At 42.0% G+C, this 18,817-nt stretch overlaps 1 protein-coding gene across 2 annotated transcripts in view; it reads right to left on the bottom strand.

Moving 5' to 3' along the window:
- Nucleotides 1-1,819: 1,819 nt before the first annotated feature.
- The window catches only part of UBXN4 (UBX domain protein 4), a 252,926-nt gene continuing 235,928 nt past the window's right edge, over nucleotides 1,820-18,817 (bottom strand). For both annotated transcript variants that reach the window (XM_069225071.1, XM_069225072.1), the window contains 2 exons: nucleotides 14,947-15,155; nucleotides 1,820-2,508 (listed from right to left, as the gene is read on the bottom strand). In XM_069225071.1, the coding sequence (XP_069081172.1) occupies nucleotides 2,373-2,508; nucleotides 14,947-15,155 (345 nt within the window). In that variant the 3' untranslated portion in view covers nucleotides 1,820-2,372. The remainder of the gene's footprint in view (nucleotides 2,509-14,946; nucleotides 15,156-18,817) is intronic.

Raw genomic sequence — 18,817 nt, 5'->3', positions numbered from 1 at the left:
AAATCTCCGGATCCAGTCCGACGCCTGGGGGAAATTCTACAGTAAAGAATCTGCAACTAGAAGTCTACATCAGATTGCTTTTGTACCAAGCTGCCAGAGTTAGGCACAGGTTAATTTAATTACTTTTTGTGGTTCACCCTGACAAGGTTTGCGGCTGCTGCTAGAGTAGAGTTTCATCCCACCTCAACTAACAACACAGTTCCTCATATTGTTACTCTGTGGTAGGAGCCAGTACATGTGTTTGTGCAATACCATCCAGGGATTAGTGTAACTCAGAACCCCAGATAAATAATATGACGCCATAGTTGACCCCTTTTTAAATTCTCCTTAATTTATCATTGCCTATTTTTCTTACTTTTCCAAATGTAAGTTCTCCCACCTCCGTTTTTACTATAATGGCGATGGAGCAGCTTAAGACTGATTAACTCAGAAAGGCTGAGATGCAGAAGCTCTGCAAGGAGAGGGAGCTGAATGCATGGAATGTTAGTTACTAGGCCCATTCATGTATGTACTGCGTGTGGCCACTGGTGCTGGTTATCAGCCCAATCAATGCATATGCTTTGTGGAGTAACTGACTTTAATTTCTAGGCCCACTGAGGGATGCACTTAGTAGAGCCAGTGATTCCTATTAGTGGCTACATTTATTTACGTACTACGTCAAGCCACTTAGGCCTTCGATACCTCGATGCATGCAATATGTTGAGCCACTGACGCTTTATAGTGAACCAATGTAAACATTTAGTGTCTGGGGAAACTGACACCATTTAATAAGCTGATTGATAGTGCACTGCATGGGCCCACTAAAGTCCTGTCCGTTTTGAGCATGCACTGTCTTAGGCCACTGTTGCTTGTCACTTAAGCTATTAATGCAAGTACTGTCTGGGATAACAAGAGCAGTAACTGTGCAATGTAGCTTAATGCCCTAATTGCAGTGTCTAGAATCATTAGCTTTATATGTCTGGCTGACACTCAACTTCTTTTTAAGCCACTTATCTGTCTGACAGAGAATACCAACAATAGGCTGAAAGGGGCTAAAGATCAGTCACACGTTGCCATCAGCAGGTTATAAGTACCATTCACATTTTCCTAAGCCCACATTAAAGCCATTGTTTTTTTAACTTCATTACATATGGAGTGATTCCTCTTTAGGAGCCCACATGAGGAGTATGAATGTGTCTTCCAAAGAAATGCATGGGTGATGATGTGCCAATATGCTGCAGCAGAGGTCTAGCTGAAGGCATCACAGGTACCACAGGGTATTGCGGCAGCTACCTGGACTGGTACAACTTCAGAGTCCTTCATAAGGCCGGTAGTGAAGCATCTATCATTGAGGAGATATTACTGGCTGTGACGGCCCCAGTGACATTTCTGAAGCATTTATAAGGCTGTATGAGATTATCTGTATGGGAGTACAGTAACATCATCTAAAAATGTAATTCTGTGATACTGATTTAATAGCAGAGTAGATCCTATCTTTACAATGTCACTGTCCTTGCCACTTACAGCTCTACAAAAATATATTTTTACGTAAGCATGTGGCCCTAGATACGTACCAATGATCGAGAAAATATATATTTTGCACATTTTTAGGAAGAAATGTTTCACAACAGACCAACACTCGATTTTCTAACAGAGATCTTTAGTTTAAATTTTTCAAAAACAAACTCGCAATAAGGAGAGTTACTCTTCCATACTCCTATCTAACAAACCTGTGCACACAAGTCACATGTTTGGTTCCTTATTAATACTACATTAGTGTAAAGGTCTGCTGAATCACCCTGAAAATAGGATACATAAATGACAATAACTCAAACACCCGTTATTTGCTGAAAAAATGTTTTATTTTGAGTTTTTTTTTTTTTTAAGAACATTGGATGCAAATCTACAAGTTCTCCACAGCTGCTGCAAATGCAATAAAAAGAAAAAGATTAAATATAAATTAGTTTCTCCAAATTGCTGAGCACTAAGCTTCTGACCATGATTAAAAAAAGCAATCACTGTTGGGCCTGAACACAACATTATGTCATGTGTAGTCCTTAGATTCGTTATGCAGAACATTTAAATAGTTTGAAAAATTGTAATATAGTGGCCACATGTCTAGTACAATAAATTATTTCGACGTGCTGTGGCATAGGCCCTCTGTTCATACCATTAGAATCTACTACAGCAGTATGTAATCAAACATGCAGCTGAAGTAGTTCAAAATTAATACATAGTGTTATCTTTTGGAGATAAGATGCCATTATTCCATGCACAAAAGCAGGAATAAATGACATTAAAGAGCAGTGAGTAAAACACAACAGCCCCACATGTCCTGCAAATGTTTAATGAAATGAAATAAAATAATTATTGCTCTTTTGCTATGTGTGAAACTACATTTGCTGAGTTGAGTTTCCATTCCAAGTGTTGTTTTCATCGTCATCATCCTGAGTCTTTAATCTATATACTTTGCCTTCTTTTTTGAACTCTTCACCGCGCTTTTCCAGCACTCTTTTCCTGACCGATTCTCTAGAACAAAAAAAATAACAGAAAATGTAAATGAAGCATATTTCTGAGTAACAAAACATCAAATGCCCCACCTGAAATAGTCAATGCAGCAACAACTTTTTAATACGGGCCATTGAGAGAAATTATGGTGGCTTAGTTTACTAAATTTCACCATAATTGCCATATTCACTTGATCATTATCCAGAAGATAATTTTTTTCAAAAAAGATGATACCATCCAAATTGATTGGGACACTTGCTGCCTGAAAGATAGCGCTCGACAGGTGTAGCATTACAAAAATAACATAGCTGGGATTTAAGGGTATGCCTAGATGTGGGCCCACAGCACGCTCTTTTAAATACTCTAGCTGTAACTCACTGAAAAGGTCCAAATGTAAGAAATCGGTTTATTATTTGAGAGGGGGTGGAAGCCCCACTCAAATAATGAACACAATCCATGACAGGGTGAACCACAAAATTCAGTAAATTTGTGTGTGCTCAACTCTGGTAGCTGGCTACAAAGAAGGCAGGCCTAATTTAGAGGTGAAGTATAAGATATATATGCAGCACATAAACAATAATAAGGTGAAGACACAGCATAAGAAAAATCTCAAACCCAATTCAGAAACACTGAACAATTTTTCCTAAATAAAATGACACATAAAATGACACCAAACAACAAAAATCCAATCAGTAGAACCGGAGTGACAATTGTTTTTTAAAAAGTTTTAAGTAAAAATAGCACCGCTCTTAGTTATCTGGTCTCTCTAGATAGGAGGAAAGCCACAAGGCAGGTCGACCTCAATAGAGTGCAGGTCTGATACTGGGACCTAGATAATTCCACTAAGGGCGTTATCTTCTCCAGTCTGGCACAAAGTGTGCAGTTTGCGTTGGTGGGGGCTGCAAGGAGGAGGCTGTTGCCACAAGAGGCAAACTAAGTGTTGTGGAAGGTCGTTGCTGTAGAATGCAGAGCCGATCATCACTGGGGCTTCGCATGGGTTTTGTGTTTTTCGTTTTTTTGTTTTTAAAATGGGAAAATATTTTAGGAGATTGTCCGCCTATAGGTTACTTAGCTGTGGGTTAGGGAGATCACTGAAATGTGTCTCTGTGGGCCTTAGCTAGAAATCTCCCTCTCCCGAAAGGCCTGGTGCATGGATACTCACCTTCGGTAATGCTCTTTCTGGTGGATACTCTATCTACTCATAGATTCCTCACCTTAAAATACTCCCCATGTGCCAAACTGGATATGGAAACTTTTTCCATTAATGATTCTGCGCTTGTAGGTGACATGTACAGCTCAGTCACATATTGTGACACTCCTGCACACTGAGATCAGTTTCCAGCATATCTCTTTAGGAGCCGCTAGATGCAGAGGGTGATTAATCGTTGGTACTAGAATGCCAATCCCTATCTTAGGACTGGAGGAAATGCAGCCACTACACAGAACAGGAGGTGAAAGGACAATGAGGAATCTGTGGCTAGAGTACCCACCAGAAAGAGCACTTCAAAAGGCAAGTAAGTTGTTCTTTCGTTGGATACTTTTTACTACCAATTACGCACCTTAGAATAGATACTAAAGCAGTACCTCTGGATAGAAGGTTTGTGGAGTGGACTCAGACTAAAACGTCATGAAGGACCAAGAAACCTTATGTCCATCCTGCCACACCTGGCTATCAAGGCAGTAGTACTTCATATATATGCACACTCATGCCCATGCTGCAGCCAGGCAGCTACGAAGGACAGGCATTCTGTTTGCCAGTGTAGCAGTAGCAGCCCTTGCCCCGATGGAATGGACTCTCTGGTGGCTGCCTTTGGCCTCTGAGTAGCAAACTCTTGATGCTGAAGACAATTCACCCCAACAGGTTTCTCTTCTACAGTCTTCTTTACTCCAGAGAGCCCCACCAAAAGCTTATCTTCCACACAGTGTTCCTTGGTATGATCATGTAAAATCTGAAGGCCCTTTCTGGATCCAGTCAGAGGAGCAAAGAACACAGACAGGGCATGGCTTGCTCAACGGGAAAAAGGGGTCACTATTTTTGGAAACAATGCCACAAGAGTCTCCAACACCAACTCGTTAGAGAAAAAACTGGGTCTATATCCGTTGCACTGAAAATGAGTGGATTCATGCCACGAACTGACGTAATCACAGTGAGGAAAACGGTCTATACAGTCAAGAGACACAATGTGCAACTATACGTCGGCTCGAAGGGCATGGATATGAAAAACATTAAGACCAAATTAAGGTTGCACTGTGGTGTTGCAAACATTTTGGGAGGAAACGGGTGTCAAACCTTCTATAAACCTCACTACAACAGGTGATTTAAACAAGAAAATATGGTTCGGCAAATGTAGAAAGGCAGAAAGGGCCAACAAATATCCTTTAATAGAGCACTTTGGAAGGCCTTGGTAAGCCTAAGATAAAACGAACAAAAGAACATCCAACAGCTTGTCTTGTAAAGGGTCAGTCTTGCCGATACCAAAGCAGGGTACAATTGTGTCCCAGCATCTAGCATAAATGGACTTAATGGAAGGGCATATAGTAGAAAACTGGCTTTTTATGCAGTGGATCAATGTAAGGGCACACCATGCAAAAAGTCCGGACGACCCCATTATGTTTACAGGGCTTACTTTAATAATCCCAGGTGCTCTATTTGTGGTAGTGTGGTCAAGCAGTTTAGGCTTATCAGAGGGGTGTTAAGAATTTGTTAAACACACAGGGTCAATAAATGGTACACCCACTCAATAAGAAAGAGATCAATTTATAAAAACAACACAGATTTTTATATAATTTTAGACACCGAGATCATCAGAATCAGGAAAGTACTTTGGGAGATATTGATTTTAGAATGAAAGTAAAAATACTTTGAATAAGGTTGTGAGACTGGAGCCTCGAACACTACAATGTAAACCTCTGGGAAGAAAAACACATGCAGCAAAACAGCACTTGCAGTCAAAGTTCAGAAGGACCCTTTGGGACTTAAGGTGCTAGTGAACCAAGGCTGAAAGTGCCACCAGTAGTTTAGGTTTCTCTGCCCTGGAGTGTTGGGGTGCAGAGGCGCTGGTCGGGATAATAGCCTCAAGCGATACACTGGTAAGAGTAAAGGGACCTGAAAAAACAGAAGCTGCAATTGAGGACTTTGGGAGAAGTCTGGCTGAACCCAAAGGTGACCTCAGTTTGTGGAGACCCTTGGCCAAGGGGACGCACTCAGGAGCCGTGAACCCAGGCTGTGAGGCACGGGTGCAATGGTGCTTGCTGAAGGCTCGCACAATTGTCGGTAGATCTGCAGTGGGAGGAAATCCAAAATAGTAGGGCCGCTCTGGTCGTGGATCTCGTCTGTCCTGAAGTTCTGCAACGTGCAGGTGAGTTTTGAAGGTGACAGTGTCCAGACTGGATGAAGAACAAGCCTTGGCAGGTGCAAGTGCCCGAGTACTCAGGATACTGGTGCAGGGAGCATCCTGGAGGGTTTAGCATCTCGAAACTGGGCAGAGAGATAGGGCTGACCTCCTAGAGCCCCAAAAACCTGAAGTAGTGCTTCCTCAGTGGGCCCAATGGCCAATTGGTGATCTGGACAGATGTGGTTTACGCCTGCAGATGCAGGGGGATGGCTCCACCCCAAGTGAGATGCTAGATGGTTATTGAAGTGCTGGCCACACCTCCAAGTCCTGGGGAGGATGCACAGCTGCAGGATGAGTCAGGTCTTTACAAATGTTAAGGACCAAGCAGCAAGGCACGGTTTGGCACAATTTCTGTGCAGGTCCTTTAAGGTGCCCTCTGGGTGCAAGCCATAATAAATCTGATACTGGCATCAGTACTGATTTATTAAAACAAGGTGTGTGATACCAAACATCAGTATTTTCAGTGAAGCCATAATGTAGCTGGGTAACATGTAATGACCAGTTACCTGTAGATGTCCTGCAAACACTTTCCTGAACACCTGCAATGTCTAACAATGGAACTAGGCATCACAGGGGTACACCTGCATATGCAGATGTGCCCTAGCATGTAATATAATGCACTTTGCTTTAGGGCTCTAAGGACTTCTGTAGGGATGGCTTACTTATAGTGCATGCAGTGGGAGTGGCAATTGCAAACAGCAAGTGGGCAATGTTGTGTTTTCAGAATGGCTTGCACCATTTTGGACATCCTGCAATGGGAGTCTGCATGCAGTTTGGCTGTGGGTCCCCTCCGGGTGGCATACCACATCCCCCAGCCTGTAGGGCACCTCTTTAGTACCCATGCCCTGGGTATCAAGGGTACCATTTACCAGGGCCATACAAGGGTGCTAATGTCTTTGCCAATTGGGTTACAATTGAGCCTTTGTATTGTTTTTAGAGAAAGGCCACTCACACAGGGGACTGGTTAGCAGGCACCAGTGCACCTTCAGAGTCACAAACCAGCAACCAGTAGTCCAAAGGGGGGGGGGGGGAGGGGGAGGTGTACAGAAACCTGCACAAAGCCTGTTTTAGTACACATAGGGCAGCAAGAATCACATCCACTCGTTCAGGAGGCAGATCAAAAAGTCAACTTCCACCAAGCTCCATGTATGGAGGTGTGGATTGTGCAGGTTTGGATGCAGGAGACTTGCCTGCTGCTGAAACAGAAGATGCCCCTGTAGTGTAAGCTTGATTGCAGAACAGATGTGCATGCCTGGAAGTTCGATATACCACAGTCTTCTGGCCCAATCTGGAGCCACTAGGATTACTTGGACTCGGTTACACTTGATCTTTTTTTAAACTCAGGGCAGGAATGGTTAAAGTAGTCCTCTGCCCCAGTGAAGCAGTAACCCATCTCCTAGTGAGCATTCTCTCAGAAACTCCAACCCACAAAACCTTTGACATTGGGTGTTCTCGCTGATGGAGAAAAGATCTAGCTAGGGTTCTCCCAATTGTACAGTGATGCCCTGCACCTCCTTGAGATGAAGACGCTATTTGTGATCTGCTAAGTGTTGCCTGCTTAACTGATCTGCTCTGGCATTCAAGGATCGCAACCAGTGAAATGCCCTGATGCTCTAACGAACTCCAAAACCACAGCATCTCCTTGGAGAGGTCCCAGGACCCCATTTCATCCTGATTGTTGCAACACCTCATGGCAGTAGTATTATCAGGGAGAACCTGCACCAGTCTTCCTCTGATGAATGGCAGAAAAGCCTACAGCGCCACACGAATGGTCCACAACTCCAACAGATTAATGTAGAGAAGCCTCTGATCTCTACCTTCCAGCCCAGTAATGATTGTTTGTCATACCATCAGCTGTGGGACGTGAAAGAACAGAGGGCTGCCGCTGGAGTATCTGCATTCGAGCAGCAGCCACTGCTAATCGTAATCTGCATCTTCCAAAATCTGGATAGCATCCAATACCTTTCCTCATTCCTGTACCCAATGACCCTCCGATTCTATTGCACAACCTACATGTGCCACCTGGAATGGTCAATAAGGAAGATGCAGGAGGCTAAAAGGTGAAGAAGCCACATAACTGCTCTGAGATCTAAGACCGTGGCTGAAACATTGGGATCACAGCCTGAATGTCCTGGACTCATTGCAACAGAGGAAAGGCCTTGAACTTCACTGTATTCACAATAGCTACAATGAATTGCAGCCTCTGTGAAGGAGTTTGGTGCAACTTCAGCTCGTTAGTCGTGATCCTCAACGATGTCAACAGGTTTGCCATCGTCTGGAGGTAGTTTACAACTCACTGTGGCAAGCCCACCTTCAACAACTAGTCGCTGAGGAAGGGGAAATGTGGTATCCTCAACCTCCAAAAGGTATGTTGCGACCAACGCCATTGCCGGAGGGTGCCGCTATGGCTGAAGGAAAGCACTATAAACTGAAAGTGCTCCTGGCCAACCTTGAATGACAGCTAACATCTGTGTGACTGCTGGACAGCTATATGAAAATAATGATCCAGCAGCTCCAAGGACACTATTCAGTCATCCAAGTCCAGAACAGCCAAGATCTAGGCCAATGTGAGCATTCTGAATTTATCCTTCCGCAAGAAGACATTCATGAGCGGAAGGTCTGATACAGGAAAGGGGCTTTCAGCACAAGGAAATAACAGTAACCGCTCTCCTCTTTCAGATTTTGTAACCCTCTCAATAGCACCTTTGGAGAATAATAATCACACCTCCTGTAATAGAATGGAGGGGTGCACCAATGAAAGTTGGTTGATGTGAGAGGAAAAGTTGGCAGAGCAAAAAGAAAGGGAAGAGTATAGCCATGCTGAATGTATGACCCATCTGTCAGACCTGATGGATCACCAACCCTTGAGGAAATACTGAAAAATATTTTCAACCTTGTGCAGCACTAAGATTACAAATTAAACTGGTTTTGTGGCTGTTGAGAAAGCGGAAGGGGGTTTGAGAGGACAGGAGACCTTCCTGGACTGACAGCTGTCTGCCAGACCCATGTTGCCAACCTCGAAAGCACTAGGGTGACTGTTGCAGTGATTGAGGGAATTATCCCTGTCTTTTCGCCAACCACCTGGAATAGCACCTGAATTACCTGCACTGATGTGGGAACTGCTTGGCGCAGGTCACAAGACCCTGGCATCACGTTGTGGCTCTACTCTCCTTAAAATGCTCCCAGGCAGAATCAGCTTTTTCATCAAAAAGACATGAGCCATCAAAGCACATATTGATAGAGACTTACACATCCCCAGAAAATCCTGTAGTCTGTGTGGCGGCGGAGCACAATGCTGCTGCCAATCACCATTCTCAAGCAACCAATAGTGTAGAGGCCAACAAGGATCGCATCTCTGACTGCATGATGACCATCATGAATTATTTTAGCCCGAAAGGTCCTTTGGTCTTCCAGGAACTCCAGCAAGATGTCACTCACCAATTCCCAAAGGACTTGCATGTAGCAACCTAACAAATATATTGCAGTGACCAATCTCAATGCCAGGCTAGCTGAAAAGTAAATTTGTTTCCCTAACACCTCAATCCCCTTGGACTCCCTATCTAGTGGAGTCATGGGGAATGAATTAGGTTTCACCTTGCTGGTTGAAGTCTGAACTATACAGGGCTACATTGTTTAGTGAGAAAATCAGAATCGCCAAGCGCTTATCTGAGATGCTGAGCTATTTTCCTATTCACTGGTGGGCAACAATAGGCATCGGACTAAGGGCCCCAAGTATCAACGAGGGCCTCGGTCAAGGGAAGCAAGGTCACAGATGTGGCAGGCCCAGGCTGTAGAATTCCCATAGAGAGGCTAGTCTTCATCTTGACTGCAATTCCAGGGCCTCTACTGCCCGCCTGACTGCTACTGCAAATGATACACTCTATTTTGTTAGTAGTCTACAGGACAAATCCAACCATGACTCAGGGGAAGTTTCAATCCTACTGGACTTTTGTAAGTCCATGTATAAACTGTCATCTTCATAGTGGGGGTGAGGGGGGAATCACCATCTCCCTCCCCACCATCACCATCATCTCCTCCCTGTGTTGATGTACACAGACCATAAACGATCAAATGAAGTATCTGCTGTAATAGACACTTTGGTACAGTCAGGTTGTATGATGTCCTGCTGCACTTTAGTAATTTCATAGCGCACAACTATCGAGATCAGCTGAGAAGCTGATTCTGGGTCAGGCAACAGCATCAACACTGGATCCTATTACGGTGCTGTTGGTAAAAACATTGACGAGTAACATCCCGGTAAAGGTCCTGGAGCCAAAGATGTTGAATGTATCGGAGTAAGAATAGGTTCCGGTAAAGATCCTAATAGGCCAAATGGGCCCAGGAAAGGACTCACCAGCCAAAACTCAACTGGAGCCCGTGCAATACGTTAAGGCTAAAACGTGCACCAGAAAGAACCAGAAAGGCACTGTAAAGTCTGGAGCATGACTTCTTTGAAGACCTTAATGTGCTGTGGCACCAGCAATGGCCTGGGAAACTTGGGGCCGACTGGGATCAGTTGGGAAATCGGCTCTGCAACCAGGGACCCCAAGGGAGATCAACAGACACTATGGCGCCTTTTCCTTGGATACAGAATGGAGGGATGTGGTTGAACTTGCTTGTTTTTTTGTGTTTGAGCACCAATTAGGACTTAATGGAGGACTTTAATCACAAAGCAGGTTTCTCACAGGAAAGGCCCAGAGAGCCCAGCCTTGGGAGAAGAAGGCCACATCTACTTCTCATATCAGTGATTTTCAAGATCACTTCTTGAACCCGCAATGTCTTTGGAAGCACACTTATTACACAATTCTGAGTTGCGTTGCAATCCCAAACACCAGAGACACACCTCGTGCAGGTCTGTGACCAGTATCTGTTTCATATAGTCACGGCACCATTTGAAAATTAAGGTTTGGAGGGGGAGGGGGACATCATTCCATAGCATGCTGGATTTTGTTTTACAGAGGAGAAGAGCTTCATATCCTCATCAGAGGATGCAGAAAGAAAGGAACAGATGGTGGTTTGCAGGTGTGATGCTAATATTCGGCTTCCTTCTGGTACTTTCAGGGTAGTACAGGACCAACGTGGAGCTGGAAAAAGCACCACCTAGTGGCACATGGGAGTACTGCGTGAAAAACTTTCCCTATCAGGTCTGGCGCCTGGGAGTGTTCTTAAGGTAAGGAATCAGTGGTTAGAAGTATGCATCAGAAACGCACTACTCCCAGGCTGCAGTGTTGTGCTCTGATCCGAGGCACCACATGCAGTAATGTAGATCTGAAAGGGATATCTTCTGGGTGCGACAAGGCTTGAAATCTGAATGTTTTGGTGGAGAAATGTGACCTAGTCACTGTAAATATAGACTGAGACACGTGAGTTCAGATACTGTAGTCACACACACCATCACTGCAGCCCTATGTGGAACTTCTAGCACATATACACATTGAGAAGATTCAAGGGTGTCACTGGCTTTGTCTTCCTATTTTTGAATTCATTGTTGTTCTGTCCTCTAGGGTTGGAGTGCACAAAAGTACAAAAGTAAAATAATTTGTTAAGTGCCTAGCCCGAGATACTGAGCAGAGATCTGTGGGTTATCTGGTCATGACATTACTCACTGCGGAGATCTCTTCCAAAACTGTTAGAAAAGACAACAGAAGGTAGCAAGAACAAGTGTTGGTATATATCCACATAATCATTTTGCTTGCCAGCTTCTTCCTTAACAATCTTTCACCTACTCCTTTCCAACAATTACATTCTGAATAGGCAGGTGGAGAAAGGTTGGTTATATTTAGGTGGAATTTACATCACTCCAGTGAACTGGACTTCGGGGACACGCTTACATGTGTGTGGGCTGGTGCAAAGCATTCCTCTCAATTAAAATGAAGTACAACTAATGACCCTCTGCACCAGTACTATCTTGCTTTGTAGGTAGTGGTAGGAAAATAGGGCTGGACAAAACACTTTCTCAATTTAAAATTTGGAACCTCCTACAATAAAGACAGAACTCATATTGACTGAATTTATCACCTAATGCCAATGATTTTTGGAAGGTAGGTATGTTAACTACTGTTCAATGTAATATGCATAAAACTCTTTTAGCCTAGGCATTTTAAATTAACTCAATTAGCCAAGACCTTGTGATTGTTAGGGACATTCCAGCACAACACAAAGGAGGAATGGACGCTTATATCGTAACAAGCACAAGTTAGTTTAAAGCCAGCTGTGTATTCCCTCAGTTCAGAAAACATCTGCAGTCACTGGGGCAGAACCCTTGGACAGCTGCTTGAGGTGTCAAGCCCATAGGGAAGGACAAACATAATCTGAACTTGAAGTAGATGATAAAGTTACCTGCCTGAAATAATTCTCTGTCATGGGTATCATCACTCAATCCAGAAGCAATAGATTATTTCCATGCATGTGTGGCATCCCAAAACACCATTTAAAAAGATTTGCAAGTGAAAACATGATTACAAGAGACAACATGTTTTACTTATGTTGTTTGGTTTTAAAAAGTAAATCAAATTACCCACATTGAACAATAAATCTGTCAAAAACACTACTGAACTACTGCATCCTAAAACTCACAAATATAGGGAAAACGTGGCCATAACATGCAAATTAGACACTGCACTTTTAAGAAAACTACAGATCCAGCCTACAGAAGGAAGGAATCAGTTCATTTCAGATGTGGTCCTTAAGCTACCACCCTAGACCCTGGAGGAATTTGCTGGTCTTGGCTCTGAGATAAGCCAGTGAATAAGGGCAGGGCTCGAAAAATCCACTTGACCACTCCCATTGGCGAGTCTTATTCGATCAGGTTGAGCTATTTTTAATACTTACTGGTCCTATCTGGCGAGTTGACAATGAACAGGTGTTCTGTTCAGTTGAAAAGTGGAGGGGCAATAAAAGATGCCTTTAAATCTTGTTCTTATGTCACATTTGCTCTGTGTTAACAGACAAAGGTCAAAAGTCAGTTTTTCTTACAAATAATTTTCCTTCTGACTGCAGAGTTCCAGGACTTTGTAAGGTGAACTGTGTGACTTGCTGCTTAGAATGTAAAATAAAAGGCTATAGGGTGTCAGGTTTTTCCCAACTCACAACATTTAAATGCCGAAGTCAACTGAGCAAACATTTTAAAATATATTTCAGTAGTTGTGAAAGCCCTTTTTTTATATTTCTGTGTGATGAAAAAATATTTTAATAGGATGAAAACAAATCAGAATACTTTACATGTTGATGTGCAAAGGATATGTTTTCTGAAACCTAATTTTCACAGATTGTTAATACACTATATAGTTTTATCAGTAAAGCTGCAAGTTAGTGGAGAGGTTTTTGGACATTTCTTGAAAAGCTAATGTGTGTAGATGACAATTTGTTACCACAACATGGTTTAGTAATATATTTATTAAAATTGAGTGTTTAAACAAACTGAGAAACACTCTTGCCCTGATTGCAATGTTGTCAGTAAACTAAAAGAAGTCCTAGGTTATGTGGGCTAAACCTCCTGAGTACGTGGGCTAGATTCTTGTGATGCATGCATCAAACTTTAGTCTACTTAATCAAACAAAATACATTTTTTTTGTACTGCAGAAATGCTGAGCTCTCATATTTGATGGTGCAATCATATGTGTGAATTATGAAAAAAGTGACTGTAAACTATTTGCCTAGGATCACATAAATTGAGACCCGTTTACGGGTCAAGTACATTACAGTTAGGTTGAGTATATTATTTAAGTTAATTGACCTGAAGGTCTAGTAAAAATATTATGGTTTTTCGGGTCCTGAAGTGTGTTAGGTCTTTACCGAGTCCTCTACGGCAAGTCTAATGAAAACAGAAAGTACCTAATTAAGGAATCTTCCTGCAATAAAAGACGTCTTCGGAAGACTCGCATCACTGGACAGATCAGTACACGATGGTGGAAGCAGACTATATTATTTTGTGATATTGCCTTGTGCGCCCTAAGTGGCTAGGGTATTCCCAGACGTGGGTCCTTGCTTGCTGCGCCACTGGATTCCAGGTAGTCTGGCTGATGAAGGGTGATACCCTGAAACCGGTCTCAGGATGCTTGAATCCTGTCCAGGGAGGACCTGGCTTGGCAGTTCGGGCTGGACTGCTCCTATTGGGAGCAGGGTCTATACTGATTTGCTGTACGAACTGGGGTGATGTGGCAAGCAAAATAACAATGGATTCAACCCAGATCTGTGACTGGGGGTGGGTGTTTGAAATGTTTCTACACTCCGTCCATCATTTTATATCATTACTTTATATTTTGTGATTTTGGCATCAAGCTCAGTGCCTGGTCATTGTTTTGTGGCTTGAAGAAGAAAGAATGGCACACTTCATTTAGGAATCTCTGGTACACTTGAAAGGCAAATCTCTTTCATTTCATGTTTCATTTCCTAACAAATATGACACTGCTGCATTGTGGGACTTTGGGAGACTAACAATGAAATGTGCCTGATAATCTTTAAGGGTGTTTTTTCACCCCGCAGAAAGGGCATTCGGGAACGACAGGAGTGTATTAAAGCATGGAGACAAGTTTAGGCAGAGGCGAGAGGTGAAAACCTTTTCATCCACAAAAAAAGGCTCTTAAATGACCACAGAAAACCACAATCTTTCAGCGAAGCCAAAAAAGTTCAAAAACTGCTTTTTGCTTTGTAAAAAAAGAAAAATGAAGTAAAGAGGCAGTATTAATGCAGTACGTAATCATGCTCTGTCTGATGATACCTGCCTTAAAAATAGTTACAATTTCTCTATAGATAGGATCCGCTTGTTTATTCCTGTCTTATTTCTTTGCACTTTATTTTGTAAACATGGGCGTAAAAGAAAGGGCAAACATCTTAGATACTTATAGCACAGGTTTAATTCTTAATGGTTTAAATAAAAAAAGATACACATTTTTAGGAAACAGAGTTCTAGTACACTGCACAAAGAAAAAATTATACTCTTTATGAACACTGAGAGAAACAGCAGAACCAAATGTATGTTTTGAAATCTAACTTAGAATATAAGTATTACATACGGTGAACAATCACTAACTTATTGGAAGATCACAATTAATTTTCTGGTTACCTCTTTGGTTCAGTACTGCTGGAAGTTGAAGGATTGGAACGTTCTTGTTCATACGTTGATCTAGTCAAACCTTGAGAGGGAGGTGGACTGCTCAGTAAGAAGTTGCTAAGAAATCGCCAGACTGCTATAAGAGGATACAATATTGTACCAAAGAAAGTCCAAAGACCTCCCCCAGAAGATTGTACAACGGCTGTTGAAGTTCTTCCTGCCTAGTAAATCAAAACAAATAAATACAATTAAAATAAGTAATATAAATCATGATATATATAGCTACACACCCACACACAATTACAAAGGATGGGCCACCTATGGAGGGTTGGGCACAGGGCCTGGTCGATGGCCATGAACAGTGTGGGCCATAGGCCACACCATGTACAACAAAAGATGGCTACCCCCAAAAACGTTTGGTGCACAGTGTGGTCATAGGACAGACCCTGCAGCAAACCTTCCTAAACACAGCCAAATAAAGGGTATATTTTGATAGGTTTTGTATATACTATATGGTGGAAAAACCAGACAGACATAAAAAATAAAAAAAATAAAAAGAAAAACACACAGGAGTAAAAAAATAATGGAAAAAACACAGCCAGAGAGTATAGCCCTAGTTAGGAATTAACACTGAAAAAGAACTGAAATTCTGAAGTTTTGGTATTCTGCTGTCCATAACACACACCACATGCAACTCTAACAGTCAAAAAGGAAAACAGCATTACCCACAAAACATAAGATTTACAATATCTACAACAAGATAAAACTGGCCCAAACTACTGCACTCTCAGTATTTTGAAAAGATACAACACTACTTGGTTGTCTTTCATTTCTCTGGATCTTGACTTACCAACCAAGATAATCTCCTCAATGAATCCCTCTACCTATTCCTGATCTAAACATTTGCAGGGGAAATTGTCCCTTGGTAGATTAGTATGATCAGCTCCTTTTTGGAAGAAGGCATCTTCCCTGAAACACTCAAATCTAGTCAAACATCTCCCCTTCTCACAAACGCAAACCCAAACAGTCATGAAAATAAATTTTACACCCATCACCAAGCTACTATTCTTAGCGAAAATCATTAAAAAAAAGTAGTTGCAAGCCAAATAGTAGACCATATTTAAAAAAAAGCAACCTCCTGAACAAATTCTACCCTTGCTTCAGACACAAAGGAAGCACTGACATAGCCTCCCTACAAATACAGACGAAGTGCCAGAAGAAGGTGCCAGCTAATACCTTCAGACCTTTCTGTAGTGTTCGAAACCATCAATCAGTACCCAGTACTAAGCATTTTATCACTTGGAATGGGCCTAATGACAAAGTATTAAACAGGTTTAAGTCATTTGTATGAGTGAGAACACTGTTTGTCACCTTAAACTTTTCCAGATCTTCTTCTTACCCATTTAAACATCAAATACCACCAGGCTCAATACTTTCATCAGATCCCTTCAATCTCTAAATGTAGCCATTAAGCACAATGGACCAAGATAAGAAAATATTTAATATGCTGATGACACTTCACTATGCATCAAAGTTTCCAGTCTCTCAGACACACCACATCTCTTAAGTACTTTCTCGAAAAGCTTATTAAATCGATATCTGCTTTCTCCTAGCCTTGATATTCTTATCAATAAGTAACATGTAGAAATACATTATCATACCTACACAACCTCAAACCAATGTGATTGGATTTGTCACATCATGGGTGATCTTATGAACAGTGTACTTGCTGTGTGAGTTATGGTTTCCAGGACTGAATGCATGGTGTTTGTGCAGACTGCAAAGCTAACCTTAAACTTCATTGGTGCTTTTGTTTCATTCTTAAACATAACTCTTTAATAACTGTTTTGTAGGTGATATTATATATATATATATATATATATATAGTGCGGACACATGTTTCATAGGTTGAGCTTTTTTTGTTTTGCTAATAACATTTATGCCTTTTGACAAATCTTTACAATATTTTAAAAAATAAATCTTCATCTACCTCAGTCCGTTCCTGGAAAGTTTCAGAGTTATCCATCAAGCGGGACCTAAAAAAGGGTGGCTCACAACATGTAGTTCCCATGTTGATTCCAGTAAGAAATTACACCCAATTTAGCAGAAAGTTAGAACTTTCTGAGTAAAGTGTTATTTTCTATATTTGGGGTAGCGTTTGGGAAACTTTTGTTTAATAAGACTCTTGAGGGGGTCATGGAGTGGTTAAAAAAAAAAACATAGGTATATTTGGACAGTGGATCTCCAAGGAGTTGTTGGAGCAGTCATTACACGACCCTGGGTCTCTTTCCCCGAGCTCTAAGTTTGGTTAAAACAAAGTATAAGGGGGCAGGGTGGGATTATACCCAGACCCCATGGCACTTGTGTGGGAGGTCGAGGGGGGCAAAATCAATCAATAATTAGCTTAATAATTCAACAAATGTGTGCTGCAGGTATCACTGTACTCCTGTGGGACCCAGGGGCCCCCCTGTGAGGCACTGTGGCAGGCATTCAGAAACCAGAATGGCCCTTCAATGAAGTGCTACGGTTCTCCTACAAGAATTGTATCTTAGGACCATGCAAGCTTAACAGGGTGAAGCTTGCATGGTAAACTGGGTGAAACATGCACGGTCCCAAGATCCTACAGAGTTGGTACTGTCACAATGGGGTAGGGATGACATTGTTGCAGTGGGGTAGGGCCACTCACAAGGGTTTGCTGTCTGCATGGGAGTGGGTTAGGCCCTGCAGCAAACTCCAAGCCAGGCGCAGGCAAAAGCTGTGTTCAGCAAGGAAGCTGGCTGAATAAGATTAAAAAAACAGAAATTCACTGAAAAAATATGGATTAAAGTGATGTTATAGTTGGGTATGGTAATAAGATCTTACTTTACATTAAATACAAAACGTAGAAATTCACTGAAAAAAAGCTAAAGATGAAAGTGACATAGTTGGGTCAGAAAACTATAAACTGTGAATTTCAGTGTTTTTAGTTTTTCAACATTAGTCTACTTTATTTTGATATCTAACTATACTATCACTTTAATCTTCGATTCTTTTCAGTGGATTTCTATTTTTTTAACATAAGCTAGAATTTTAATACCATACCCAACTAGAACGTCACTATAACCTTTGTTTTCCTTTCAGTGAATTTCTACGTTTTAACGTAAAGTAAGATAGTACAACCATCCCCACTACATCTTCATTTTAATATCTCTCTCTCACACACTCTCTCTCTCACTCTCTCAAAGCTCCCATGTGGCAATGTTTTAAGCTGGAGTAGCAGAAGACCTTACACACAAATGGTGGCACCAATATCAGGATACTGGTGATGACCTGGTGAGTCTTGTTTTGGTCAAAGGGTAGCATCATCAACAGTACTGGTTTCTCACAATGAAACAAATTACATTTGTTCCTGTGGGATAGGTATAAGAAAATAGGTTTACTGTAGCCAAACACAGCCCGTCATCATTTGGGGCCCTGTAGAGACATAAAACGTCTACTGAGATACATACTGTTTGAGATCATAAAACTCAGGATGAGCTGAGTCCTGCACTGGTTTTTCTTGTAAGGCCTTAGAGGTTGTAATGTCCAACCACATTTCTGAAAGTGGAGTTGGCACCTAAAACAGAGAAGGATCTTTACTGCCTAGAAAAGTTCTTAGGAGGCTAAATTACTACTATTAATTCTTGGCTACACAGCATGACGTATTGTGACATGACAAGTGAAATATATCCCATGTTACAACCTCCTCATTGCCAGACCAAAAGACTTTTGGCAGCCTCTCTGGGTCTATCTGCTTTCTTTGGAACCGGAAGCACAAAGACAGGATTCGACCCCCTCACACCCCACCATCTCCTCCTCATATTCCGCCAGCCAAGACACTGTCACATAAGCTTGCCTTTTCGGC

Source organism: Pleurodeles waltl, chromosome 3_1 (genome assembly GCF_031143425.1).
Source record: "Pleurodeles waltl isolate 20211129_DDA chromosome 3_1, aPleWal1.hap1.20221129, whole genome shotgun sequence".
In the NCBI taxonomy this organism is placed as follows: domain Eukaryota; kingdom Metazoa; phylum Chordata; class Amphibia; order Caudata; family Salamandridae; genus Pleurodeles; species Pleurodeles waltl.
Note: the sequence above shows the minus strand (reverse complement) of the source record. Positions and strands in the feature narration are given on the sequence as shown.